A 25,077-nucleotide genomic window follows, 5' to 3' on the forward strand; every position below is an offset into this window, starting at 1 on the left:
TCAACTTTATATGAAAGTTTTAACATTTCTGAATTTTATACAAATATTCTTGCAGGGTGTAGTTGGCGGTGTTTTGTTAGTTACGCCAAATGCAGTTATGTTTGATCCAAATGTATCAGATCCTCTTGTCATCGAGCATGGCGCTGAATCTTACGGAGTGATTGCTCCAATGGAATTTGTGGTCAATGCTGCGATTTATTACGACATCGCGCACATGAGGGTGTCCCATACCGAGTCCAGGAACTTGGATAAAAAGCCTGAAATTTATTACATGAAGAAACCCCAAATAGATAATCGTAAGTGTCAATCTCCTGGGAAGGACGAGAATTTCCCTGAATTAGCAGGTGACGATAGTGAGAGTGTGTGTAGCTGTGCCGAGAGGGACGGCGATGCTTTTCCAAAGGCCTTTGAACGAGAACTTGTTACTCCTACCAATCTCCAAAGTGTATGTATTCTTTTGCCGCAGTCAGCATTTGTCAAGGTGAAGCGTTTGGTTTAACGAGTAAATACTGTTCATATTTTACAGGAGGAGAATTCAACCTCGACCAAAGATAAAGATAAAGAGAAGGATAGTAATGACAAAGAATTTTGCGGTGGCGGTCAAGCTAGTAGGACATTAGAAGAACGCAGACGTTCTATGCTTGACCATCATTGGGCAGTTCCTAGTAAAGATCGGAGTACGTTTTCCGTTGATGATGAACAGCAGGATTCGTTAAATTCTGATAAGGTGATTATATTTCCATTGTAACAATTAATAAAATGTGTGTAATTATAGTTAAATAAAAATAATATGTATAAATAATTATTGCCACAGACGGAGCCGGCCAAATCAAATGCCATTCCTGAGGACGAAGAAGGATCTCTAGTCAAACTGTCGTGCCATGATTCTGGTATCGATATTCGTGATCCCAATCCACCTATTCCGGTAGTTCAGCCTATACCTTCGAAAAAAGTATACTCAGACGCGGACATTGTTTTATCCTCAGATTGGGTACCTCCTATAACAATAGCACCAACGAACGTTACGACTTCGCTGGAGGCTGCTCCTACTATTAATGGTAGGAAAAAAGCTAGCTCAGTATCTTTTAGCTTAGAGGGTAATGTAGAAGAACACAAGGAGGACGAAGAACACAAGGAGGACGATAAACAGGAAACTCGAAAAAACAAGGTACATATTTCAACAATGTTTGCCACATGGAACGATACTTTTTACTAATATATTTTATATTTTCTGACAATGGTTTTAGATGTTAAAACGTTTGTCATATCCATTATCCTGGATGGAAGGTTTAACCGGAGAAAAGGAAGACGAAAGCAAATCCATTTCCGACAAGGTATCGAGCCTTCCGAACAGTGCGGATTCCCATCACTCTTCTGTTTTCAGCAAAGTTTTCTCAAGGTGAACAAATTTATATCACGTTATACTGTGATATATATTTTTACTAATAACTTAGCATTCAAGTTGCTTCAAATACGATACTTTTACAAGCGCTTTTACCTTTTCACTCTCTTATCTATCTGTGTGAAGAATGAAAAACATTTCTGCAAGGATACGCATTTATTAAAAGAGAAAAAAGAATAGTATAAACTTTTATTTTAATTTGCTTTTTGCTAATTTTTAGAGAACATAGAATACAAATGAGGTTATTCATTATGTGCATAATTTGTTATATTTTTATTAGATAAAAAATTAATTTAAAAAATTTTTTAAACAAGTATAGCCTCATTTGTCGTAATATAGCATACATTAGCTACTTGCATAGAAAGAGTGGCTTCCCGCATATGAAAAATATAACAAAATGGAAAACTCGGGGAAGGAATGTGTAAATATGAAGGTATAAAAACATTAACCGGTCCAATCGCTATTTCCGAAAGCTGATAATTATTGCGCGGTTGATTGTGACTAAACTTCAAGATATTTATATTACTTGTGACACGAATTTATATATTCATTAACGCTTAACGCGTCATTTCTAATATACTGTCGTTTCTAATTAACTATCATTTCTAATATAACTAACAAAAAATATGTAATGGTGGTGGAAAAAAGCTCGCCGATCAACCTGGTGAGTGACTTTAGCTCGGGCCTCTTTGCTAAAACCCCCAGCGAAGAGAGTGGCGGTAGAGCGGGCGGAACTCCTCCGCTTACCGCCTCCTCTCTCTCCCAGGACTCCAGCAATTTCTCACCCGGTCCAGGAGGCCTCATCGGGTGAGTCTGGACCCGATCATGACTTTATGTTGTTACGTATTCCCTTTCGTCCATTCCCGTTATTTTACAGTATCTATTCTTTACCTAATCGACTTTTGTATTCGTACTTTTCTGTAAATGTTTTATTTCACAGTAGAATCCTCTTTCAATATTATTGCAGGATAAATTGTTATTAATTATACAATTAATACTATTTAAAGTTGTAAAATGAAAATTGACTAATTGTCAGAAAAATTCATGTAAGTAGGCCAATATGAGCTGGCAAGCGCAGGTGTTTGTATAATGACATATAGTACTAAGCATGTTACACCTAGCTTATCGGATAATTATTTTTATCAATTAATGCTATACCGTCATAGGAACGCCTATGTTTTTTCCGGCTCTAATGAACTACATCGCTAACTAGTAAAGTTGTAAATATCGCGTAATTATTCCAGAAACAATTATACGTAAATATTACTACTCACAATCAGTAATTTGAATTTCGCAAGTGTACGGAGGATTCTACAATTGCTTCTCTCTCCCACACACGTTTTCATTGTTTTGTTATTACTGTTTAATTTTCAAGACATTCTGGGATTGAGGGCTCCTGCTTACAGGTAAATCATACTATTTGCCGAAAAAGATAGACACTGCCGATACCGCTCTAGATTGCTTACAGCCAACACATATAATCGATTTAACACATTACTTAGTAAAAATTTTCAAACAGCCACATGATTTATTATTCGTCGCCATGTATACTGAATACCCTGATTATTGAACCCCCCACCATTATTATTGTTATTAATGTTATCATATATATGTAAATTGCTTTTGAACCATAAGAATGTGCAAATTCAATGTGTTATATCCGTATCAGACACGTGAATGTGCCAACACGTACTTGTCGTTCAAAAGCATTGGAAAAATTGTTACATGAGAAACTTTTTTCCTCTTATGATTTTTTTACTTATTTATAAATTTGTTTTCAGACGCTCTTCCGTGGGTACTTTTATTAGACAGCAACCGTTGACGTCCTCCGGCAGCAGCAGCGTTGATAGCAGTCGAGGTAGCAAAACTTCGACGACAGCACCACGATTGGATTACCGTAGTATGGTCTCCGTCGAGGATATGCCGGAACTGTTTGTGAGTTTCGACAGTAAGTATCACTGCGTATCCGTAATGTACTCCATGTTTACGTACTTCATTATCGGAATGAACAATCTAATATTCGTGAAGACATACTTCAACAGACGTTTCTTTTACACAGAACACTCTCATCACTGTTATTTTCATATACCATTTAATATTAGTATTGACAGTATATACGGTGGAAAGAAGTTAACAAGTGATGATAAGAATGGCAAACGGGATTAGTATATCATGCACTGCACTTGCCCGAAAACGCATAGACAGCTTTTTAAACAGTGTTGTTTTGCCAGTTTATTATCCCTATCTTAGAATTTCGAGCGCCTTTGGCTATAAATTATTACAGTTTTGTGCAAAATATAATTTTTCATATTTTCAAAATTCTAAATTTCGTTATTCCTGCCTTAAAATCGCCAAATCACAGATTCGGAATTGGTAACCAAATGCGCTTACTTTGGTGTACATTAAAGTAGTTTATCATTGTCTTAGATTATATTTGTTTATCATTATCTGTTCCGTATGTCATTCCACCGAGTAAACTATTATCGTTTTTCTCCGACGTGTAAAATATTTATCGAGGATCGGAAGAGAGAAGTTATGTACACTGAACGGGGTTGATGTAGATCAATTTTTCACTTGTCGTCAAGCACTTAGTTTGAAATCACTGATACGTTAAATATATATATCAAGGGCATCTGAATGGAAAGATTTGAAGAACTGAACATACACTTTTATAACATATGTTTCTTTATGAACAGGATATATGAATACATCTTCAGAATTTTGAAACCCTTTGTGCCGCATTGCATGTGACAGACGCGTCTTGTTTACAATTTAAATAATTTTTTGATTGCCACTTTAAAACGTACTTTAGAGAGTCAAATTTGTGAAATTTTACACATTATTAATCTTTTTCTATAATAATCGAATAATCATTTTGAATCAAAATGTATATCTGCAAGATATGATATGTTCGATTGTTGTAGATTCTCGTAGTAACTGTTGTATATTTCTGCATTGATTGCTCAATCATCTTTCTATCTCTTTCTTCCCAATAATATTTTATCTATTTCAGATCAGCACAACGGGTTTCATAATTTAGCTAGCAATAGGTTCATACTAATGCAGTAATGTCATTTGTTTCTGTTGTCCCTCTAGTCCAAGCACCTAATTTTCCCGAACTCGAAGGCCTGGGTAGGTTCATACAGTATTAGCTTGCTCTCTTTTCCTCGTGCCACAAATTCCCAATTTCTTCATTTGCCTCTTTCGTGCATCTTTTCGATCGTCTAACATGATCGTTTTCTCTGTACCTGTTTCTTTTTATTTTTTTTTGTCTACTGTCTTGCATTAAACATGATTTGCGCAATTTGCGGGCGACTCTACACTGTGTCACTGTAATGGTTATTTCCATTTCATCACCATTTCTTACTGCACGAATATTTTGTAAGACTCTCTCCTACGATATTTATATAATCACTATTGACATATTACGGCTGTCGTCATTGTTACCATTATTCTCTTTTCACACAATAATAATTCTCACTCTAACACTCTTTACTCACTTTTCTGTGATGATGTGCTTGCCTCGTCTTCCAACTTATTCATGTTTTCAATTTATTTGTGTATTTGTGTGTGATTCTTCGTAGTTTCTAAAGAAATTCGAGAAATTATCTGAAATATGAGCTTCTTATTGTAACAAGAGTTATTTATTATGATGAACCCGTGAATCTCGCACTTGTTGCCTACACTCGCAGACTATATCAAGTGTAAAGACAAATCTGTTAATTATAAAACTTATATTAATTGAGTACCCGATCTTTATTAATAAGTTTTCGCATTACGCAGAATTGATTCCTCGACCTGCGCGCTCCTGCGAAGACCCACCATTGTACCTGAGATTGCGAACGGGAAGGCCGAAGGATAAGAAGATACCGCGGTCGACGCCAATTATGAGCTACGGCAAGAAGAAGCTGCGTCCCGAATACTGGTTCAGCGTACCACGTAACAGGTAATTATTACTTTTATTGCGATAGATGTCATGATGTCTCAGCGCCTCTTACGTCATTCTGTTATGCGTAAAACCATTAATAATCGAGCTTTTGGATTTTTCCAAATTATAATTTGGAATTATTTATTAATTACTTAAAGTATTAAAAATATAATGTATAAATTAAATATTAAATTTATTTTCATATATTTAATATTAATATTATATAAATTATATAAATTTAATGTATAAATATAACCTACTTTAAATAGGTGAATAAATTTTTACGATTTCCGAGAGAGAAATAAAAAAGATAGAAAAGAAAAAAAGAATATTATATAATATTTCCTCGTACGGTTAAACTAATCACTTCATTGAAAACTCTTCTGATAAGGTTTATTTGCCTTTAACTTCAGTGTAATCTAAAAATTTGCAATCATCAGTGAAACAACATCTTCGATATTATTTGATGTATTTTGCGTAGGCGCCAGACTCTGCAAACGCGAGAACCAAAATTTTTCCTTATTCATGCATTCCTGAAATCCGTATTTTTAAAAGACTCGGGTTTTTTTAAACGACTAACATGTTGTCGGAAAACGAGTTACAGGCGTCGCGTTGTCCGCGATAAGTAAATCATTTGGCCAGAATAAATATTAACAAAAGCGGTGACGCTTTTCTAGAAGAAATTCGTCGGTAAATTTTCTCGCAGCATGTTATTTTTGTTATATGGCTTACACACATCCACGAAGAGTGGCACCTAGAACACGTTATGACCGGATACATGCTTAGTCACAAGAATCGCAAAATAGATTTTCACTTCTGCTGCGCGATCTTCTATTTATACACTCGCCGATGCTTGATCAAGGTTTAACTGTGCGTTATCTATCAGTGTTTTGCTTCTTATAATTTTGCAAACGTGTTTACAAATCATTATAATAGTAAAAAATGTTTTAATTTCGCGTGACTTAAGATTAAGTCACGTATCGCATTTCTACTTTAATCCCGTTATTCTAACTTCGCTTTATATCTTATAAAATGTTATAGTTTTAATTCTGAAGGAATGAAAGAGATAAACGTGATTCGCTCGCTATCGAAGGTTGTTTGCGTTCGATTGTTGAGATTGCGATTTCGATTTTCAGAATTTTTAATTGATGGTTTATATATATAATATCATGCAACTTATTAATAATTTTTGTTATTTAACTTGCTTACAAACATAAGTTGTTTTTTGGTATCATGATACACAAGATTAATTTTTAAACGCTTTGACTGATTCAGATCTAAGGCGACCTCGTTTCTACGTATCAATCTGAGAGAATTTCTCGGTAATTGTATTATCAGATAAATTATTAAATTACCAAAAATAATTAATCCACAAGTGTTACAAGAATAAAATTAACACATTGATATCAACAAATGATAGACATGAAAGAGAGTTGAATTGCTTTATATATTAATATGTCGTTTCGACCATCGAGATGATTTTAAATTAAATGCTAGGAACAAAGATCTTTCTATAGTTGAAAATTTTTGTTGAAGCTTAAAATATGTCAGCAAAACTCTAAAATAATTAATTAAAGTTTGTGATCGCGAATTTAATCACGTGACTTATCAAACTATCTATATTTGAAAATATTCTCAAGTATAGAAATAAAAAATTTTGCTTTAAGTACAGCATTAATGTCGACTTTGTCAGTTAATTCTTTTAGTCTTTCATATTCTTTGTATATATGAATATTTCTATCATTCGTATAATAGAAAAACGATATTTAAATTTAACGTTACATAAGAGTTTATAAATAAAATTTAACAAGGTTATAAAACAAAGAAAAAACATTGAACCGATTTAAAAAACAAATCGCTGTCGCGTATTATAGCTTAAAATACTTTTGCTATTATGCATATGTGTGTCATGTTATGGATTGTTTCCGCGCAATAAATCATTTATAATGACATCTAACAGCGCTGAATGTTAAAATTTAAATTTGTATCGCGCTATTTTAGTGTCAAAGCGTTCTTTATCTCAATTCAAAAGTAAATTGCTTAAAAAGAAGTAATTTTTTGCAGTTAGCGTAAATTGACGGTAATAATAAGTATTAAAAATATATTTTTCATTTATTTTATTTTATCTTGAAAAAGTGTAGAAAGTAAAAAAAAAAGTTGTTGGCTGTGAAAAACTGAAACGCTCGGTCAGCGCGATACGGCGGGCGCGATACGGCGAGCAATGTTCCGCGACGCGTACACAAGTACAGGTGTACCGAGCGAATCAGCACGTGACGTTGTTAGCGAGTCTCGACATTCGCGACGTATGTGCTCTGTTTTCCGCTCGTTTCTCAGTGTGCAAAAAAATACATATTTGCGTATAACGGATATCGCGTGTTTTCCTAAGAGATCCGTCGCGTGAGAGGGAAATTTTTCACTAATTAATTTCCAACACACCGTCATCCGGAATTAAAAAATAATTGCAAGACCAGGTGCGAATTGTTGAGAGGTTAGAATTGAATTTATCGATACGCAAAGTGCAAACTCTGATAAGTGTTTCGCAGTTGGCACGCAATTTCGAGTCGCTGACACGTATTGCATCTGCAATTGTGCTCGGCGGTATATCTCGTGCCGTTTTATCGTTTCTTCCCGTCTTTAAACGCCCCGTGTGTGGCTATGAATTGGACGAAGAACACGCTTGGCAGTATGCTGAATTTTATTTACGACGGACACGTGAGAACGGCGATGACGAATGTGATGCCCTTCGTGCATCGCAGGTAACGTTGCGTCCCATGTGACAATTTGTCCGACGCAAGGACAAGTCACGAGATTACTGCGTAGCGGTGGTGTCCTAGCGTGGCGGTGGTGTGACATGTGATTAATATGAGTCGTTTGTTGTTGTTTTTTTTTTTTGCAGAGTGGACGATTTGTATAGGTTTATTCACGCGTGGGTGCCGAATCTGTATGGCGAGCTGGATGAAAATTACTGGCGGGAACACGGCTACATTCTGTCCGACACCGACACCGACCTGTCGCCTGAACTGTCACCGCAAGAAGGCGGCGAAAGTGGGGATTCCACGGATGAGAGCAAATCTCGCGAACAGGGCGATGAAATCAGCGAGCTGACGAGGGAATCCTGGGAGGTGAGTACTTTGGCCATTGTATTTTGCAACAAGTACAAAGATATTGCTAAAGCAAAGGGAATTAATAGCAGAGAGATATTTTTCTATGGTTTTGTAGATCTTTTTTAACGTGTTTAGGTAGGAACTTTGTCACAAAATTATTTAACGTTGAATATTCAAGATAAATTTGATAAATGGAGAATAGAGATTTACTTTTCTATTAATGTTAAGTCTTAGTTTTATTTATAATATTATTATAGTTCGCAACTTGTAAATTCTTAATTTTTGTAGAGAAATTCTTGTTCTCTATTTTAACAAAGACTTAATTTGAATTTAATATATTTTCAAGATGCTACAAATCAGGGGTTTTTATTTAAAATTCTTACCGTAAAATTGAATCGATTGATTTAAAATTTAATACGAAATGTGTCTGTAACTTTTGATTTTTGCGATGGTGTTTATATAATTTGTTGAAAAGAGAGAAGTTATTAGTTCCGATATCTCGAGTCGCATCGATCTCTCTTTCCATAATTTTTTCAACAACGTTCTACTTATTTCGCTGATAATCCGATCCTCGTGTCGAGCACATAGTGTCGAGAAATGCTAAATATTTCGTGATATCGCGCGCGAACAATTAACCGTTATCGATGTAACACCAAAGTCCACTCTATTCGGCTCCCGGTGGCGGTTCGTAAATGCGCGGCTTTTGTTAATATTCGACGCGAGGATCGCGCGGGATTCGGTAGACCTCAATGATGTCGCGACCCAGAATATTTGCTAAATACGGCCGATTGTATTGGCTGACAGCTGATCAAGGCCCCCTACGTAAAGCTGTACAGCATCCTGAAGACTTCGAGTACATCAGCTGATTCCGAGCAGATCCAGGATTCGGAGGTATCGATTATTCCTCCCTCCTCCTCGGTGATCGATGATATTATAGGCACCCTAATGCTCGATGTTGAACAATGCACCTTTTAGATGACACTGCCGCACCTTAGACCTTGTTAGATAGATCTCGGGTGCACCCGACATTGTGTCACGCGATGTTGCGGCCGTGCCTACCGTATTGTTCCTTTAGCCAACTTTCAGCCGCTTCACCCGCTTCGATGGTTTCTGTCGGTATATTCGATCTTGAATTGACACAAATGCAACAAAGTCTCGTATCAATCTCGTGAAAATCAAACTGTATTTCCCAAGAAGATATTCGTATTGTTAGCTCTCGCGGTAAAATTGTCTGTAGAGATTTTTTTAAGATCCTCCTATATTTATGCTATTGTTTTATCCACAATAATCTGTGAATACTGATATACAAACAATAGGACACTTTAAATTTTAGGCTTCTTTAATCACGATTTAGCGCTGTTTTAACATCGAAATTCACATTTGGATTTAATTTGAATTAGGTTTCTATTCCGGTTTTTATCTTAATCGCACACCATCGCTGAAAACAAACTGCATGCTCCTCCTCGTCGTAGTATGTAACTTTCAATTAGAACCTAGATGAATGTGCAGCATGCACTTATTCGATATTCTCTAACTCGCGCATGCATAATATTTTCCTCATATCGCATTGTCACTATCGTTTATTTCATTCTCATGATACATTTCAATAGTTTTGAGTTTTCGTAAACTTCTGTCAAACTGCGATTGAATATTTATACGTTTTCCATATTCAGCGGATTCTCATGACATGCATATTTTCATGCTAATCGATGCCGCGTCAAAGGCAATGAAGATTATCGATTTCAAGGCGAGATGGTAATTGTGATAGATATTTACACCGCATTGTTGTGCGTATGGATTCGAAACGGAAAAGCGTAGTAGTTGTTAGCGTAGAAACGGAAAACGCGTTTATCAGTTTTTTAATATTCTACCGTGCTAATACGTTACAGTAAAATTTTTATTATCACAAACGTTTCAGTGAAGTGTGCATCGCAGCATATAACATGTGTTAGGAATAAAAATTGTTCAATAGTGCACGTTTTATTTTGCATCGCCATTATTATTTTGTTTGTGCCATTTAGAATTTTATTTATAAAAAAAAAAAAAAAAAAAAAACCGGGTTATTTGTTGAAAATGTTTGTTTTAGTCTGATAGCCGGTTGCCGGTGCCAAAAAAATCGAATGCCGATAGCAATAAATGTGTTATATTCTCTTAAAGAAGATATCTGACAATAGTAGAATTTATTTTTTGTTTGTTTAAAAAACGTTTAAAAGACGTGCTTACGAGAATGCTTTTCTCTACGATGGCTGATATCGTTGAGTTATGTGTGGGATAACGAAACTTAGAACATTTTTGCGTGTAAAAATGTTGTGTACGTGACAAGTATTATAAACATACATATATCAAGAATCTTACTCTATGAACTACTCAGCGCTTGCATAATTGTGATGTATTGTCAATGAGAATTGACACAGTCGCTATATATTGGCACAGATGTAACAGATCGTGTTTCTTGACAGAATATTTTCCATGCACACGTGTTTGCAGGGCACATTTCTTAAGAAAGAGACAGCGAATTCAATTGCAGTCGAATAAATTACGCATATGGTTGAATTGACATGTGTTCTCTTTAGTTTTATATCTTTTTTGTAAAAAGATGTGATATCTAGAACAATAAATTTCTAATTTTAAATACGAATTCTAAAAAGAGTAATCACATTCTTATCGAAATAAAAATATTTTGGAGCTTAAAGAAGATATGACATCTACTGATGATGATAATATCGGTTTCAGATAATAATTGATCTTTTAAGATATTGTAAGAATACGAAATCGTAAAAATGAGTAATAGAAATTACGTCGAAATATGCAATGTTGCGATAAAATTAATAAAAGAAAGATCTTCGAAATTTTCTTTATTTAAAATTAAACATTTAGAATATTTAAAATTCAGCATTTTATAGAAAATCAAGGGAGGACATTACTATTAATGTAACAAAGGCGAATAACCCATGCATATTCAAACCAGAGAAATTTTCTGTCTTTACATACTTCGCGATCTGATGGAGAAAAAATAAACGACAGGATGCCGAGCGTACATGCCTTCGTTTATTTTTGGATGCTCGCGCGGTGTTTATCGTGAAGCCAAGCATAACTTGCCGCTTAAAAATCGCGTTCAGCTCGGATTTCGCTTAACTATACTTGCTGTTACACGAGAAAAGTGCTAAAAATTTTCCGCAGAAAAACACTCTAAACCTTGTTATTAATTTTCACGCTGCGTTGGTGTTACTTCAATATTAATTTACGTAGCGCTTTACAGAAGAAGTACAGTTCAAATAATAATGATCTATTATTAATAAAGATGATTAACTCTTTTAATATTCTGAATCTTTTCTTTCGTTCCAGAAGTTGAAGTTTTTAACTAAAAATCTCACAAATTATCTTTTATTGCATTACACAGAGAAGAAAAGATGAGACATAATTATGCAATAATTTTAAAATTTTAGGACTTTATTCAATTATTATATTGCATTAAGATCGATTTGAACAGAAAACAGTTTTCTTTAAGAATATCCGCGAAGAAAGCATGAGAAATTCAGGCTGGTAGCACGTGCTGCGCAGCCGAAGATGCGCAACCGCGAGAAAAGTATCTGTCGAAGTATATGTGCCACTCGTTTTATTCTCCCCTCTTCACGCTTCTCGTTACTTATGAACGTATTAGATTTACTCTGAAAGCTCCAGTGTTACTTCAGCCCTCGCGCAGACAATTGTGCATCGACGGATGAATCGCGTGTATAATTAAAAAAAATAAAAACTTTGAAAAACTTTAAAGAAATAAAAATTGGTCTAGTCAATTTATCGAAAGTGTTGAAGACAATTAATATTTAAATGGACACGTAATTGCTGCGATAATTTTTCGAAAGATAGCGTGGCTATTTAAGAAGGTGGAATCAAATTTGTGGTCGCACAAAGTTGTTTATTTGTCGCATTTTTTCTTTTCTGCAGAAAAATTGTGCGCAATTCGAATAAGTGTAGAAATTTAAACGTCAGACAAAAAGTGCACACGAGTTTTACGACTTTCCATCTGTGATTGAAAAGAAACAAGACTGAGACACTTGAAAAAGATTATTGGCAATTTGAAATGCCTGTTGAAGACAAGCCAATGCCTCGATCAAAGATGCCGAATCCGATCTCGAAGATCACGAAGTTCTTGAAACAGAAATCGAAGGTAAAGATCAAAGTTGAAACATACTCGCGCTCATGCGCACGAAGCGAATGTGGAATTGTCAGGAATTTTTAAAATTGCGTAATAAGAATTCTAGTATCGGAATGTTTATAGCGCCTTGCGCTATAAAATCCCACAACTTACGATTAAAATTGTTGACACAGATTCTCAAATTGTAATCGCGCGATACATGCTCTGAATTGAAGAAACTCGGAGACGAACAGATTAATCTGCGAATAACAATAATAATTAACATTATCGTGTTATGTAATATTATTAGCATTATCGTGTTATTTGTAATGTTGCTTCACGATTTATATATGTTTGATATGTAATTATTATCGTGAATATCGCTTTTATTTATTTTTGAGCTAATGCACTTTGCGATTAATTATTTATTTATTTGCAAATATTTTACTTAAATATTCGATTCTCTCAAGCTGCACAATGTTATATTATATTATTATTTCTATAGAGCATTGCTCGCATATTTACAGTGCAAACGGTTTCAACAGTTCACGGATGAACACGAGGAAACGTTTATTTGCGATCTATTTCACATAATTTGCATACTAATGACTCGATAAGAGCTACGCATTGCATTAGGTGTATTTACAACCGGTCTCTGGCCGAGCCTAAGCTTACCTTTCACCAAACCAAAGAGACCGTCATTGCAAAATACACGGCACGGAATCAGGCTCTATGTTAATTTCGCGAATTTGGCAATGATAACGCATATTACCGATTACAGTATAAATAGCAAGTTTAAAACCTGAAAAAGATGGAAATGTGTTAAAAGAAAAAAATATATGTCTTTCGCTTTGTTTTCTTTGAGTTAGCATCGTTCACCTTCCAATTAGTTCAAAACTCAAATAATTTTTACTTGAACCTTAAAAATAAATTTCAGATAAATTAAAGCAAAGGATGACTTTTCGAATAAGTCACTCGCTTTCTTGCACTTCTTTGAAAATGAAAAAAATGTAAGAGACATCTAATATTTTTTTCGTAGTTTTTCCGCGAATTTTTCGCACCAACTTCATTTCAGTGCTTTCAATATTCACAATTTAAAATTAGCCGATAACGAATGGCGGAAAATTTAATTTTCTACGCGATATTTCATTAAAATTCGGACAGTGAATATTCAGACGCGCAGCAAATTGGGTCTAAATTCGTCTGAAGCCTTGATTAAGACGTATTTATAAACGCAAATGACAATGCTGTTTATACAGACAGACGAATTTCTATATAAAAATTTATCCTTCTTTTGAAAGATTAATCTCGCAGTGATTGATCGGATAAGACAAAAAGAAGAATAAATTTTACAATAATAATCAACATATTTTTATTTTATATGAATTGATATTTTTTTAGTTCCTTTTTTTAATCAATGAAAAAAAAACTTAATCTCTTTTATTTCCTCTTTAATCAAAGTTTAAGAATTTAAGAACTTCTAAATTTAAACTATGATACTACAAATGTCAGTAGACTGCTGATTTGGCGTAACGTGGTAGATTCTGTTGGAATTCACTTCCGAAGAATTCCCCTGTTGCAGCGTGTGTATATTCTCGAATTCGTATACCATATATTCCATTCTACAGTGGTATAATGAACATCTCGCGATGCAACTTTCACTCGACTCCAATATGATTATGTCAATCAGCTCGTATATTCGCATTCATCATCGTTCCGCGTTATTTTGATAGACCGAAAATTTTTGTCGACAAGTTTCCATTAAACGATTTTTTTCGGCATTGATAAACTGTGACCGGTGTTATCTTTATAGACAGATTATTGTGCTAAATTCAGGTTTCTGTTTTGAGCGGATATGTATTTATTGTTATGAATAAGCTTATCGTCCTTTCTATAACAGCTCCCAAAGATTTGTTTGTTTCGAATATTCGTCTTTATTGCGAATTATTGCTCACAATAAATCACTCGCTTTCCTGTACTTTTTTGAGAATGAAAAAATCTAAGAGGCATCTAATATTTTTTTCGTAATTTTTCCGCGAATTTTGTTCGCACTAACTTCATTTCAGTGCTTTCAATATTCACAATTTAAAATTAACTGATAATGAATGGCGAATGGAAAATTTTCTGCGCGATAATTCATTAAAACTCGGAATATTCAGACGCGCAGCAAATAGGTCTAAATTTATCTCAAGCCTTCTCAAGTGCTTCTTTTAATATTAATTGTTAATTGATTTGACGAAATTATATTACATACATTTTATAGGAAGAGAGAGAGAGAGAGAGAGAGCGCGCGCGCGTGTATGTGTGTATCTATACTCTGTATTTTTTCCCTCTTTTTTTCTTAGAGTATTGATAATAATATTGGAAAATTGAATTAAAGTCTTAATTGATAGCTTCTACTTATTTTGTTTATATTTGATTGATAATACGTATACACTTAATTGTACATCTCGACCTGTTTACGATGTCTCGGTGAATCATCGCCTCTGTTTTTCTGCGCACAAGTAAACGCGGTCGTTATTTTTCCATTATACAATTAAGTAGACATTTGCAACTTAAACCTACCTACCTACCTAGCAGCGGATATTTAAGAAACATAAATCTTGTTTTTGTATAAAAAGCTTTTTTGTGATCGCAAGTAACTCTAACTTGAGAGTTTTAAACTCGTAAAAATTTCACATAACTCCTATGCTTTTGGGGAAATAAAATGACGTTTTAGCTATTATTAGTCTCGTAATAATTACAGTATTTTTTGTTTAGGAATGCGGTAAAAATAATACGTTTAGTATAAAGCGCAGTCATATTCGAGCGCTGATGTTTAATTCGCGGACTCATTAACTTTTATATTTATTTCCCGGCCGGCGAGGAGGAAATCGACGGAAGTTTTCGTATCGCATGCAACATTGTATCAATAACACAGTGATCACCTTTCGCGATCTTTTCGACAGCCATTTCCCGTTCTCCTTGAATTTTAACACTCGCGACTGGCTTTTTATGTCTTTTACAAACTTTTCGTGCGTAGGGTGGTAAATTTTTTGCGCAGACAGTTATTTTGGATTGATAATCGTCCACAAAAATTCATTCAAAAGATACATTGCATACAGAAATCTTTATCGATTATTTCGCTTAAATAATTTTGCAATAATGAAATATGTATCTTCATTCAGAGCGAATTTTCAATCTATTTTCAGCTGTAAATTGAATTGTTAAGCTCCGCAAAATTAGATAATCGAACAGATTGACAAAAACGATAATGATGATATGATTACTTATAATTAACATTTCGATTAATATTTTTTTTTAGTTTGACATAACGTATGACTTACGTAACATCTCGCAGTCAAAATATTAAGCAAGGTCGTCATTTTTTGCGAAATTATATAATTTTGTCTAACTACTTACGACATAAATGTCCGCTTTACCTACGCATTATGTCTCACAATGACACTCTTTGCGTAGTAAACTGCCAGGAAATTTCGATTAGCGGATCACGTTGGTAGCCGACTTGCAATTGGAGGCAATTTACGATCACAAGCTTGATTATGTTCCGCAATACATAATCTATATTCATTGAATCGATCGATCTCACTTCCATGTTTCCCTTTGATCTTAATTAATATAGAACTAGAAAGCAATACGCACGAATCAACCGGTTCTCCGAGTAGGAATGATTACATGACGTGCACATGTTCTCTTCATAATGGATGTTTCATTTTATGTATATGGCGATGTTTTTGTCGAAATCTAAATTATATATTATCCTTCATAAAAATGAGTAATTTTTAAGCTGAAAAAAAACAGCTTTATATAAATAAACAACAAAAGCTTATTCTTTAGCTAATTTTCAGATAATTAAGTGGACTTTTTTTACAAAATCTTGACCTGAAAGCGACGTAGTTAGCGAGAGATTCGACGGTAAAATTTCGAAAATGCGAAATATAGCATTAAATTAAACTTTAATACAGAAAATATAATCTTAGTTTTTTTATATGGAATATCATTTTGTTTAACAAGTATGCATGCATCACTAAACATCCTATGTATAAATACAGGAAGATGGAAATCTTCAATTTGCGTGAATTAGTAGCATATAATGTTTTTTCTTACCTCTGATTAATGATAGCTTGTCTTGCCTGGTACGGACAATTTATACATAAAATTAACATATGTAAACGTGACCGGAGACGATCATATCTCGTATCAGAATAATCGGAATAAATACATAGTTGCAGCGTACTCGTCGCCGGCATGTAATGCATTGATGATTTAATTATTGCAGTAATATTTATTCGCGATTTTTAATTATAGAAAATTTTCATCATCGCGAGTTAGAATCCGCTCGAGATAAGCGATCTGCTGTTGAAATATTTATAATTAGCTATCAATATAATAGCGTACTTTTCTGAATCACTAATCCAAATCGAATATTTCGATGTCGATAAGATATTCGAGTCTTTGCCGAAACTTTTTTTATCATTTTACTGTTTTGAATATTTATTGAGTGACTGCTTTATTCTCGTTATTTTTCCCTTTTTATTATTTTTTCTAATTTATTTAATAAAATTTCGCTAATAAAATAATTGTTATCTGGTCTTATTTATTTTTGCAAATATTACTAGATCTTTGAATCGTGAATTAACTTTGATGTATATTCACAATTTTAGATTGCCGTATACCGGTAATAAAATTCGATTTTATTTAAGGAAACATTCCGCAGGCCTTGCGTAAAATCTGAAATTCGCGAAATAAAAACACGGAAATCCACTCAAAAACTCATAACAGCACACGGAAGTTAGTTATTACCAACGTCATTAACGCCATCGTTAAAAACATTTTTGGCAGATCGAATGACACCGCCTTCTTTTTTACCCGATTCGTTAATACGACCCGTCATTATCAGAGTCGCATCAGGACTGCTGAAGGATCGAAGGACGATCGCGCGCGAGAATAATGCATTCGAGGCCGACGCGGACATTCGATGGGAATTTATGTGCACTTGGCATTAAAGTAGGAAGACGGGGAGAACGGAAAGACAGACCCCAATGAAAGGTTTTTTGCCAAGTTTCTCGCGATGGTCACTGGAAGAAATCAGATCGAATATCTTCAATATTGTTCAGTCTCGATCCATTCGTTCTGCCGATCGCACGAATCTCGCGGTTGCCATATGACGCGGTTGCCATATGAGAGAACATATGTGGAAAGATTCCATCGCTATCGCTGTTGATCGTTCTTGATTTCATCGCCGATAGAAGAGCGAATTTGCATCGCGAATTCAGCTTTGCGAAAACGAAGACGTGGTTTCTGTGCATTGTTTAGTTTCTTTTTAATGCAAAATAGGATTCGCGCGCAGATTATTTATCATCGCTATTCTTAATTCTTTTACTCGATAGCGTAATCGTATATTTACATTCAATCAGAACTGAAATCCGGAATCTGATTCATGCAGTCGCAGTTACATTAAAGTTGTTTCGTAATTGTTAGTAAATATTCAATTAAAGTATTTAGCAACGATAAGAAGTTCAAGGTTTAACAATAAGTTACGTCAATACGTTTAGACTTTACACTGATAATGATTGTCGATCCGTGTCCCATTCTGAATTATGTTTTTCAACATTCGTCGAGGATGCTTACGGTAAGCTTTTTATCTCGCCAATCTATAAAATTCCTGATAATTATTGCACTTAACTTTTGGCTCGTGTAATAGTGTTTGTAACAAAACATATTAATATGCTTTATCAAATATCGAGGTGTGAATATTGAGAAATGTGATTAATATTTATTAATGCTCTTGAGCTTACAACAGAGATTACTCAGAACTTACTCTCCAAAAATCGAATATATCGAAAGCTTTCATGATTATCTCCGCGATTATAATTTCAGAGAACAGTGATAATGATAAAATTATTCCATTCTACGGCAAGATAAATTGTTGCGACAAAAATAATTGTTTCTATAATTATTGCAATCACATCATCAACTGCAATCACTGTGTTAAACGATTATCATGATAAATAATCGAGCTTCACAATTTAATATCGTTCTCTTTAATTAAGTCCGATCAAATCGGCTTCTCAAAATTATATTTATCCAGCTGATCCTAAGAAAGAGGATTTAGATCGCGCGGCCTTCTTTAAAAAAGACTTCGACGCGCATTTCTTTCGAGCTAAAAACGATCGCTGCAAGCGTGCAATTATTTTCACGAGTTACTTGACGATTTTCCACAAACTTAGTTAGATGCTATTCTTTGTGTGCCTTCTGCAAGTAAATCACAATGAAATATTCATTGCACGTTATAGGAAAGGATATGTGTGGTAAAAAATAAGACAGTTCCGGTGTAAAAAATAATTATTTATTATCATGTCGCAATTGTTTGTCATCTTTCTTAAATCGAAAAAAAAAGATATAGATAGTCTCAGTCATAACATATTGTCAAATCTGTTATTTTAGGAAGGATGAGTTAATTTTTCAGAGTCATTTGCAAAATTTGCAAGTTTATTTACGTTCTCTCTGCAGTTAGCAACTCAATCACGGCTGGCTACTGCTTGACTAGCGGACTTCTAGCGTAATCATTAACCTGTCAGAGGAATAGAACGTGTTCTTCCGCGGTTTATTTTAATACTACGCTTCCACGTGCTCGACAATAAGGGCAGAAGATAATCTGTTGGAATTTATTTTTCCGCGAAGGCACGTGGAAATCCCGTGACCCTTTTGTGACGCAACACCTGAAGTGGTGCTTCTAATAAAGTAAAACTATTTTTTCTCATGCTATCATCATTAATGAAGAATAAAAAATATTTTTTTCTTGAATTTTTATTATTACTAGAAGCTATTAATATCTCTGATACATCAAAAATTATTTTTATAATAAATTAACTCTTTTGTAACAAGTTCCTTTTGAAAGATTTTATTAATTTCTTGATTTCTTGATTATTAATTTCTTCCTTTATAATAAATTTAGTTTTATTTGTAATAAATTTCTTTTGAAATATTATTAATTTTTTGTCGCAGATCTTATCAATTTATTTATTGCATGATCTTCAATTGTCAATCATTTATTGTCAATATTAAATATTCTCATTAATTGTATTTTTCATATATTTTCATAATAAAAAAATTAAACTTTAAATCCGTTTAAGAATTTGTTGTTAAAATATAATATTTTATCAAAGCTTTAAGATATTACATGTGTCACTAGTGAAATTTTTATCTATTTTATCTCGTAATGATGACCTCTACGCGAAGATCAATCCATAAAACTTGTTGAACTTTATATCGATTATATGGCGACCGTTTGTATTATTGTTACATTACTTGACGGAAAAACAAACGCGGACGAGCACGCAAAACGTATTAATTAACATTATGAGCTCTGGGATTTAAATGTTAAACGAGGTCGCGTAATGTGTCATTCTGTTTGTTTTTATACTCTTATAAAACTTAAGCAGTATTACATAGTAGCACAGTGTAAGGAAGGGCTTAACAATTTTTGTTTTCTTTTTATATCCAACATATAAGAAGTAATTCTTCTAGGCATCTTTTATCTTGATGTTTTACGCTGAAATGACAAAGATTTCATCGATAAAATTTTTTCCGCTGATATCGAGTATAAGCGACAGTTTGTATTCACTGATTGATTCTTGTGTATTATTAATAATGTATCTTTGTCAAATATTTTCATTCAATCAGTATATTATTGTGCAACGTACCGCTTGTGTTTTTGTTATACAGTTGATCAAGCAATATTGAATGCGTCATTTTCACAAAATCAAAAATTCCATCAATCGGCTGAATTTTTGCTTTTAAATCGTAATAAGTTTATTAATTGTAACTAAATTTTTTATGATAGATAGCTCGATGCCAGCGAAATCTTTGTCGCTAGCTTCAATATAAATTCTTCGATAAATCTCTGTAATTTTTCGAATTGTTTTATCATGGATACAATTATTTTATCATTATTTGATTTTACTATTCTTGATGCCTAGAATATTTCATAATTTACGTTATTGAAATTATTGATAAATATTAGAGAAAATTGTTATTTATTATTAAAGCATGATGTTTAAGTACAAAGAGAAGCATTATATTTAACATAATTTCACAATAGTCATTATATTTAACATAAACTTCGAAAGAAAAATTCCACAAAATAAGCAATAATCTCCACATGTAATTTTTTATCTTTATATAAATGAGATGGATTGAAACAAAATTATTTATCGCGAGAGCAGTGACCCAGCGTTGTTTTTTGAGTTAATTTATTAGAAAGCTGATAATTACGTTGCCTAACGAGCTGTTTATGCGAAACATCTGGAAGCGCGTTGCTATCAAGTTAAAGTTAACACGACGCGTCCAACCGGGGGGTCGATAATGATAATGAGCTGTGTGAAACTGTAGCACAGTCAAAGCACAATCGACCGGTAATGACGATATTTTTGTATCCGTTCGTACGAGAGACGAATGTCAAAAGTACGATAGGCTTGTCGCACATCGTGATAATACAATCTTTGCATATAAATGAACGCTTTGCCGCGTGGAAAAACAGCGTGAGAACCAAGATGCGATTATTCCAAATTTCCGTTCACGAATAGAAGGGAAAAGTGAATTATTTGATCATTAATTTATTTCTGAAATTTCATGTTTGAAAATTTCTTGATTATTAATAATATTATGAGATACTCATAATATTGCTTGGTGATTTTAAGGTCTCAATAAACTCTGGACGGAAATGTTAAAATTAATTTGCTTCTGGGAATTATTAGTCTGCCAATATTGTTATATATTTAGATATTAATTCCACTTAATAATGAAAATTCAATAACCAAGAATAAAATCGGCAGTTTTATTTAATCTCTAGACTTATATAATTCTGTTGATGTTTCTTGTCAAGCGTGCTTTTGAAAGTTACAATAACATTCATGTGATGAAGTCAAAGCTTCAACTGTCAGTTTAAAATAAATGCGCGGATAAAAACTTCAGTTCTTCTGAGCGTGAGATCAAAGGCTATCAATCATTTTTTCTGTGTTTTTTTTACAAGAAATGCACAGGTTGCGCGATAATTATTGATAATGCCAATGGTTAGTAAACGACGTTCTTCTCGAGCAAAATTTTTCCATAACATCAGTTCATAAATAATAAATAATACGGAGACTCGACGAGCACTCGACGTGCAATAGTGCCACCCAATGTCATCATGTCACTCCTTCTACCTGTGATACAAAATCTGTTCTACTAATTTACAACGCGACTTGTTATCCTTGTAATGCGAATAAGTCGTAGGAGTAAATGTTGATTTTCTTATTTATTATATACGTGTGTTTCTTTCTTATATCTCGCGATAACCTACGATCCAACTTAAACTCTGCCATAACGTTTGACGTCACTCGAATAGTCTTTTTTGAAAAAAATTCAACACTCAGTTAAAATATGTACTTAACGCCAGATCGTAAAAATAAAATTTTCTCGCGATTTATCTCCGCGAAGTGCATCATAAGATAAACGAAATTCGAGCAGACAACTTCATTTCAATTTGATTCATTTTGGTAACCACATTGATTTAAGGAATGGAAATAAGTCCAGTAGGGCTTGTTCTTACGAATAATGTATATTTTGAAATAACACATATGCAACAGATTTTCGTTCCAATGTGAAAAAAAAATGTAAATTTCGTCGAATCGGCCTCGTCCACTTAAATGTATGCTTTGTATATTATCCGGTATGTAAGCATGATAATCATTAATGTTTTACTTTTCTCAGTGTCTCCGATCTGTATTAGGCAATATGTATAAACAACTGTCAGAAGCACATTTCCTTATCAATGTAGCAATACACAATCATACCGAGAGTTATCATGTTACATCAACTTTGTAAATGTAGCTGTAAGACCGCAACGGCGACACGTGCTATCTAGGCAGCAAGTGTGCGTGAAAACCGTTATCAATTTTCGAGCTTATGACTTTGTGGTCAGGCGCGCGAACACATTTTGTCGCTCCATTATCCGGATCGAAGATGGACCTCTCAATAATTTTGCATATAACATTGCGTCACGCGTTAATGATGCATAATGTTGTCTACGGAGTAGCGATCTGCGATTCTCGTTCTATGAAATTACTGTGTTTTTTTGCGAATTTGCAATGACTACAGTTGGCGAGAATTTATGGTAATTTTCGCATAATTACGTTTTGATATAATTGACAGATGAAGAATTTAAAGCCTTGGGATAAGATAAAATAATAATGAGTTTGTCATTATTGGCCGCGAAGATATTAATTTTTGATCATTTTAAAGTATTATTAAATAAATTCATTATTTTTTTATGATTCCATAACTGTTACTTAATTTAATTATATTTTTTATTCTATTTGTGATAACATTGATTCAGAAGATGATTGCATTGTCTCATTCGCTTTGACCGATCTTAATATTATTCGACTCTTGCGATTTTCTTGTAATCAAATTTTCAATGTACTTAATCAATTAATGTTCCGCGTTTGCATACGCCGGCTTTTCGGTTCGCTGCAACACACTCGAAGCGGAATTTAATCGCTTCGACACGATTTATCCCAAGGCCGTTCGTTTATGGTAGCTTCTACCATGTGTGATGGTTCGGGTTTTACAATCGAGCTTTCGTATCGGTGTGTCGCGCGGAACTTGCATTCTCTCCCGCACATATTGCATTATCGCACGTGGCGCAAAATAAAGCGGCTCCGTGATGGTGGGCGACGAACAAAAGTAATTCAATATCGGCACACATTTCATGGCGGCCTCCCACGTGAATAATTATCCGGCAATTTACTTGAGTAAACGCGACACCCACTGCGGTTACGCGAGACCACATTAACGAAGTACAACACGACACTTGGATGTGGTAGTGCCCTAAATGTGCTTAGATCTAGCTGAGCTGAGGAGGTTAGAAGCAATAGAAATCAATTTAAGCATTTCCATGTTAGAAATTATAAGAGGAATGGGAAGTTTTTCGCGTAGAACTTGGAAATCTCTGGAAATTTAGAATCGGCAAAACTAAAATTGAAGTGTTTGTCCGAAGCTCATTAAAACAATAATTTATTTAATAGGTATTATATATATATATAACAAATATCAACAAATTATTTAAAAACGATTGTTAATTATATTCGATAATTGATGTGACATTTGAAAATTCCAATGTATAATTTTTCGTTTAACAAGTTTGCAAAACATTGAAATGTTTTATTCAGCGTATCAAAAGTAGATATCGTGTGCATGTTATTTCTTTAGGAGAGTTTTACATTCGTGCCAACGTGCGCCGTTTATACAGCGATAAAACACAGCAGACTGAAATTTTATTTACATTCTCAATTATTTTTGAAACAATTTTGCCTCTTGCCTCCTCGATATTAGAATTAGCGATCGATATACGTATTGTCCAAAATATACACATATATGGCTGAGAATGTATCATTAATTGTACACGGCGGCGTTCGCAGGTACTGTCTATGAGCGAGGAGTTCAGGCGAGCTCTTTACGCGAACAGTGCCATCTCCCTGGACAATGAAATTATCGTGCCCGATCTGATCGGCGTGACGGAAATACTCAGCGATGACCATAGAGAACAGCTTTGCCGTCATCTACCCGCTAGGGCGGAGGGTTACCAATGGACTCTCGTCTTCAGCACCAGTCAGCACGGCTTCAGTCTCAACAGCATGTACCGGAAAATGGCAAAGATCGAGAGCCCGATCTTGTTAGTCATCGAGGACACCGAAGGCAACGTGAGTCCCCCTATTTGTTAACTTAAAACTATGAAAGTGACTGGCTTTTCAAATTGATGGAAGGATTTGCGTTATATTGTATGTATCATGTGTGGAAACATATGGAACGTTATGTGTGCGTGCTCTAATATAATATAAAAAGAGAAAGATTGCACAAGCCGCACCTCCTAAAAATTAACTATTGAACTCTAAAAATAAATTCTCAAACTCTACGAAGGTTAATAAGATATTGCTATAATTTAATTAAGCAAAAAATAAACAATTGATAACAAAAGGTAAGTACAATGAATAAATTCAGCATAATAAAATGCAGACATTGATCGATCCGATTAATTTTAATTAGAGAATTTCACGAGCACCATAATTATTTTCACATTAATATGAATTCACGAAGTTGTGTTTACGCGTTTATTGGTTTACTTCGTGAATGCGTCTCGCTTCGTTCAAACTGGTTTATCGCTTACTCGTTCGCTTTTATCGGTTGCTTGGAGTACGATCGTCGTGCAATTTTTTTCTCTCAATTTTACACCATATGTACAGCTCGTAGCCTTGATGAGTCACTTCATTTTGTTACAGGTGTTTGGTGCATTTACTTCGTGCGCGCTGCACGTGAGCGATCACTTTTATGGCACCGGCGAGTCCCTGCTCTTCAGGTTTACACCGAGGTTCCAGTCTTTCAATTGGACCGGCGACAACTTGTATTTCGTCAAGGGCAACAACGAGAGCTTAGCGATCGGTGCCGGAGAGTAAGTTTCCTTCAATTT

General features: G+C 34.3%; 1 protein-coding gene across 16 annotated transcripts in view; it reads left to right on the top strand.

The window, feature by feature from the left end:
- The window catches only part of mtd (mustard), a 123,772-nt gene that overhangs the window by 91,765 nt on the left and 6,930 nt on the right, over positions 1–25,077 (top strand). For 10 of the 16 annotated variants that reach the window (XM_012362320.2, XM_012362323.2, XM_067355889.1 and 7 more), the window contains 11 exons: positions 56–445; positions 527–727; positions 815–1,168; positions 1,248–1,399; positions 2,051–2,209; positions 3,184–3,350; positions 5,186–5,348; positions 8,227–8,452; positions 9,239–9,325; positions 24,032–24,313; positions 24,890–25,059. In XM_012362320.2, the coding sequence (XP_012217743.1) occupies positions 56–445; positions 527–727; positions 815–1,168; positions 1,248–1,399; positions 2,051–2,209; positions 3,184–3,350; positions 5,186–5,348; positions 8,227–8,452; positions 9,239–9,325; positions 24,032–24,313; positions 24,890–25,059 (2,351 nt within the window). Of the gene's footprint in view, positions 1–55; positions 446–526; positions 728–814; positions 1,169–1,247; positions 1,400–2,050; positions 2,210–3,183; positions 3,351–5,185; positions 5,349–7,570; positions 8,087–8,226; positions 8,453–9,238; positions 9,326–12,104; positions 12,603–24,031; positions 24,314–24,889; positions 25,060–25,077 lie in introns of those variants that run through there. The other 6 variants (XM_067355888.1, XM_012362315.2, XM_012362316.2 and 3 more) reach the window with 6 other exon arrangements.

This window comes from Linepithema humile, chromosome 5 (assembly GCF_040581485.1).
Source record: "Linepithema humile isolate Giens D197 chromosome 5, Lhum_UNIL_v1.0, whole genome shotgun sequence".
In the NCBI taxonomy this organism is placed as follows: Eukaryota; Metazoa; Arthropoda; class Insecta; order Hymenoptera; family Formicidae; genus Linepithema; species Linepithema humile.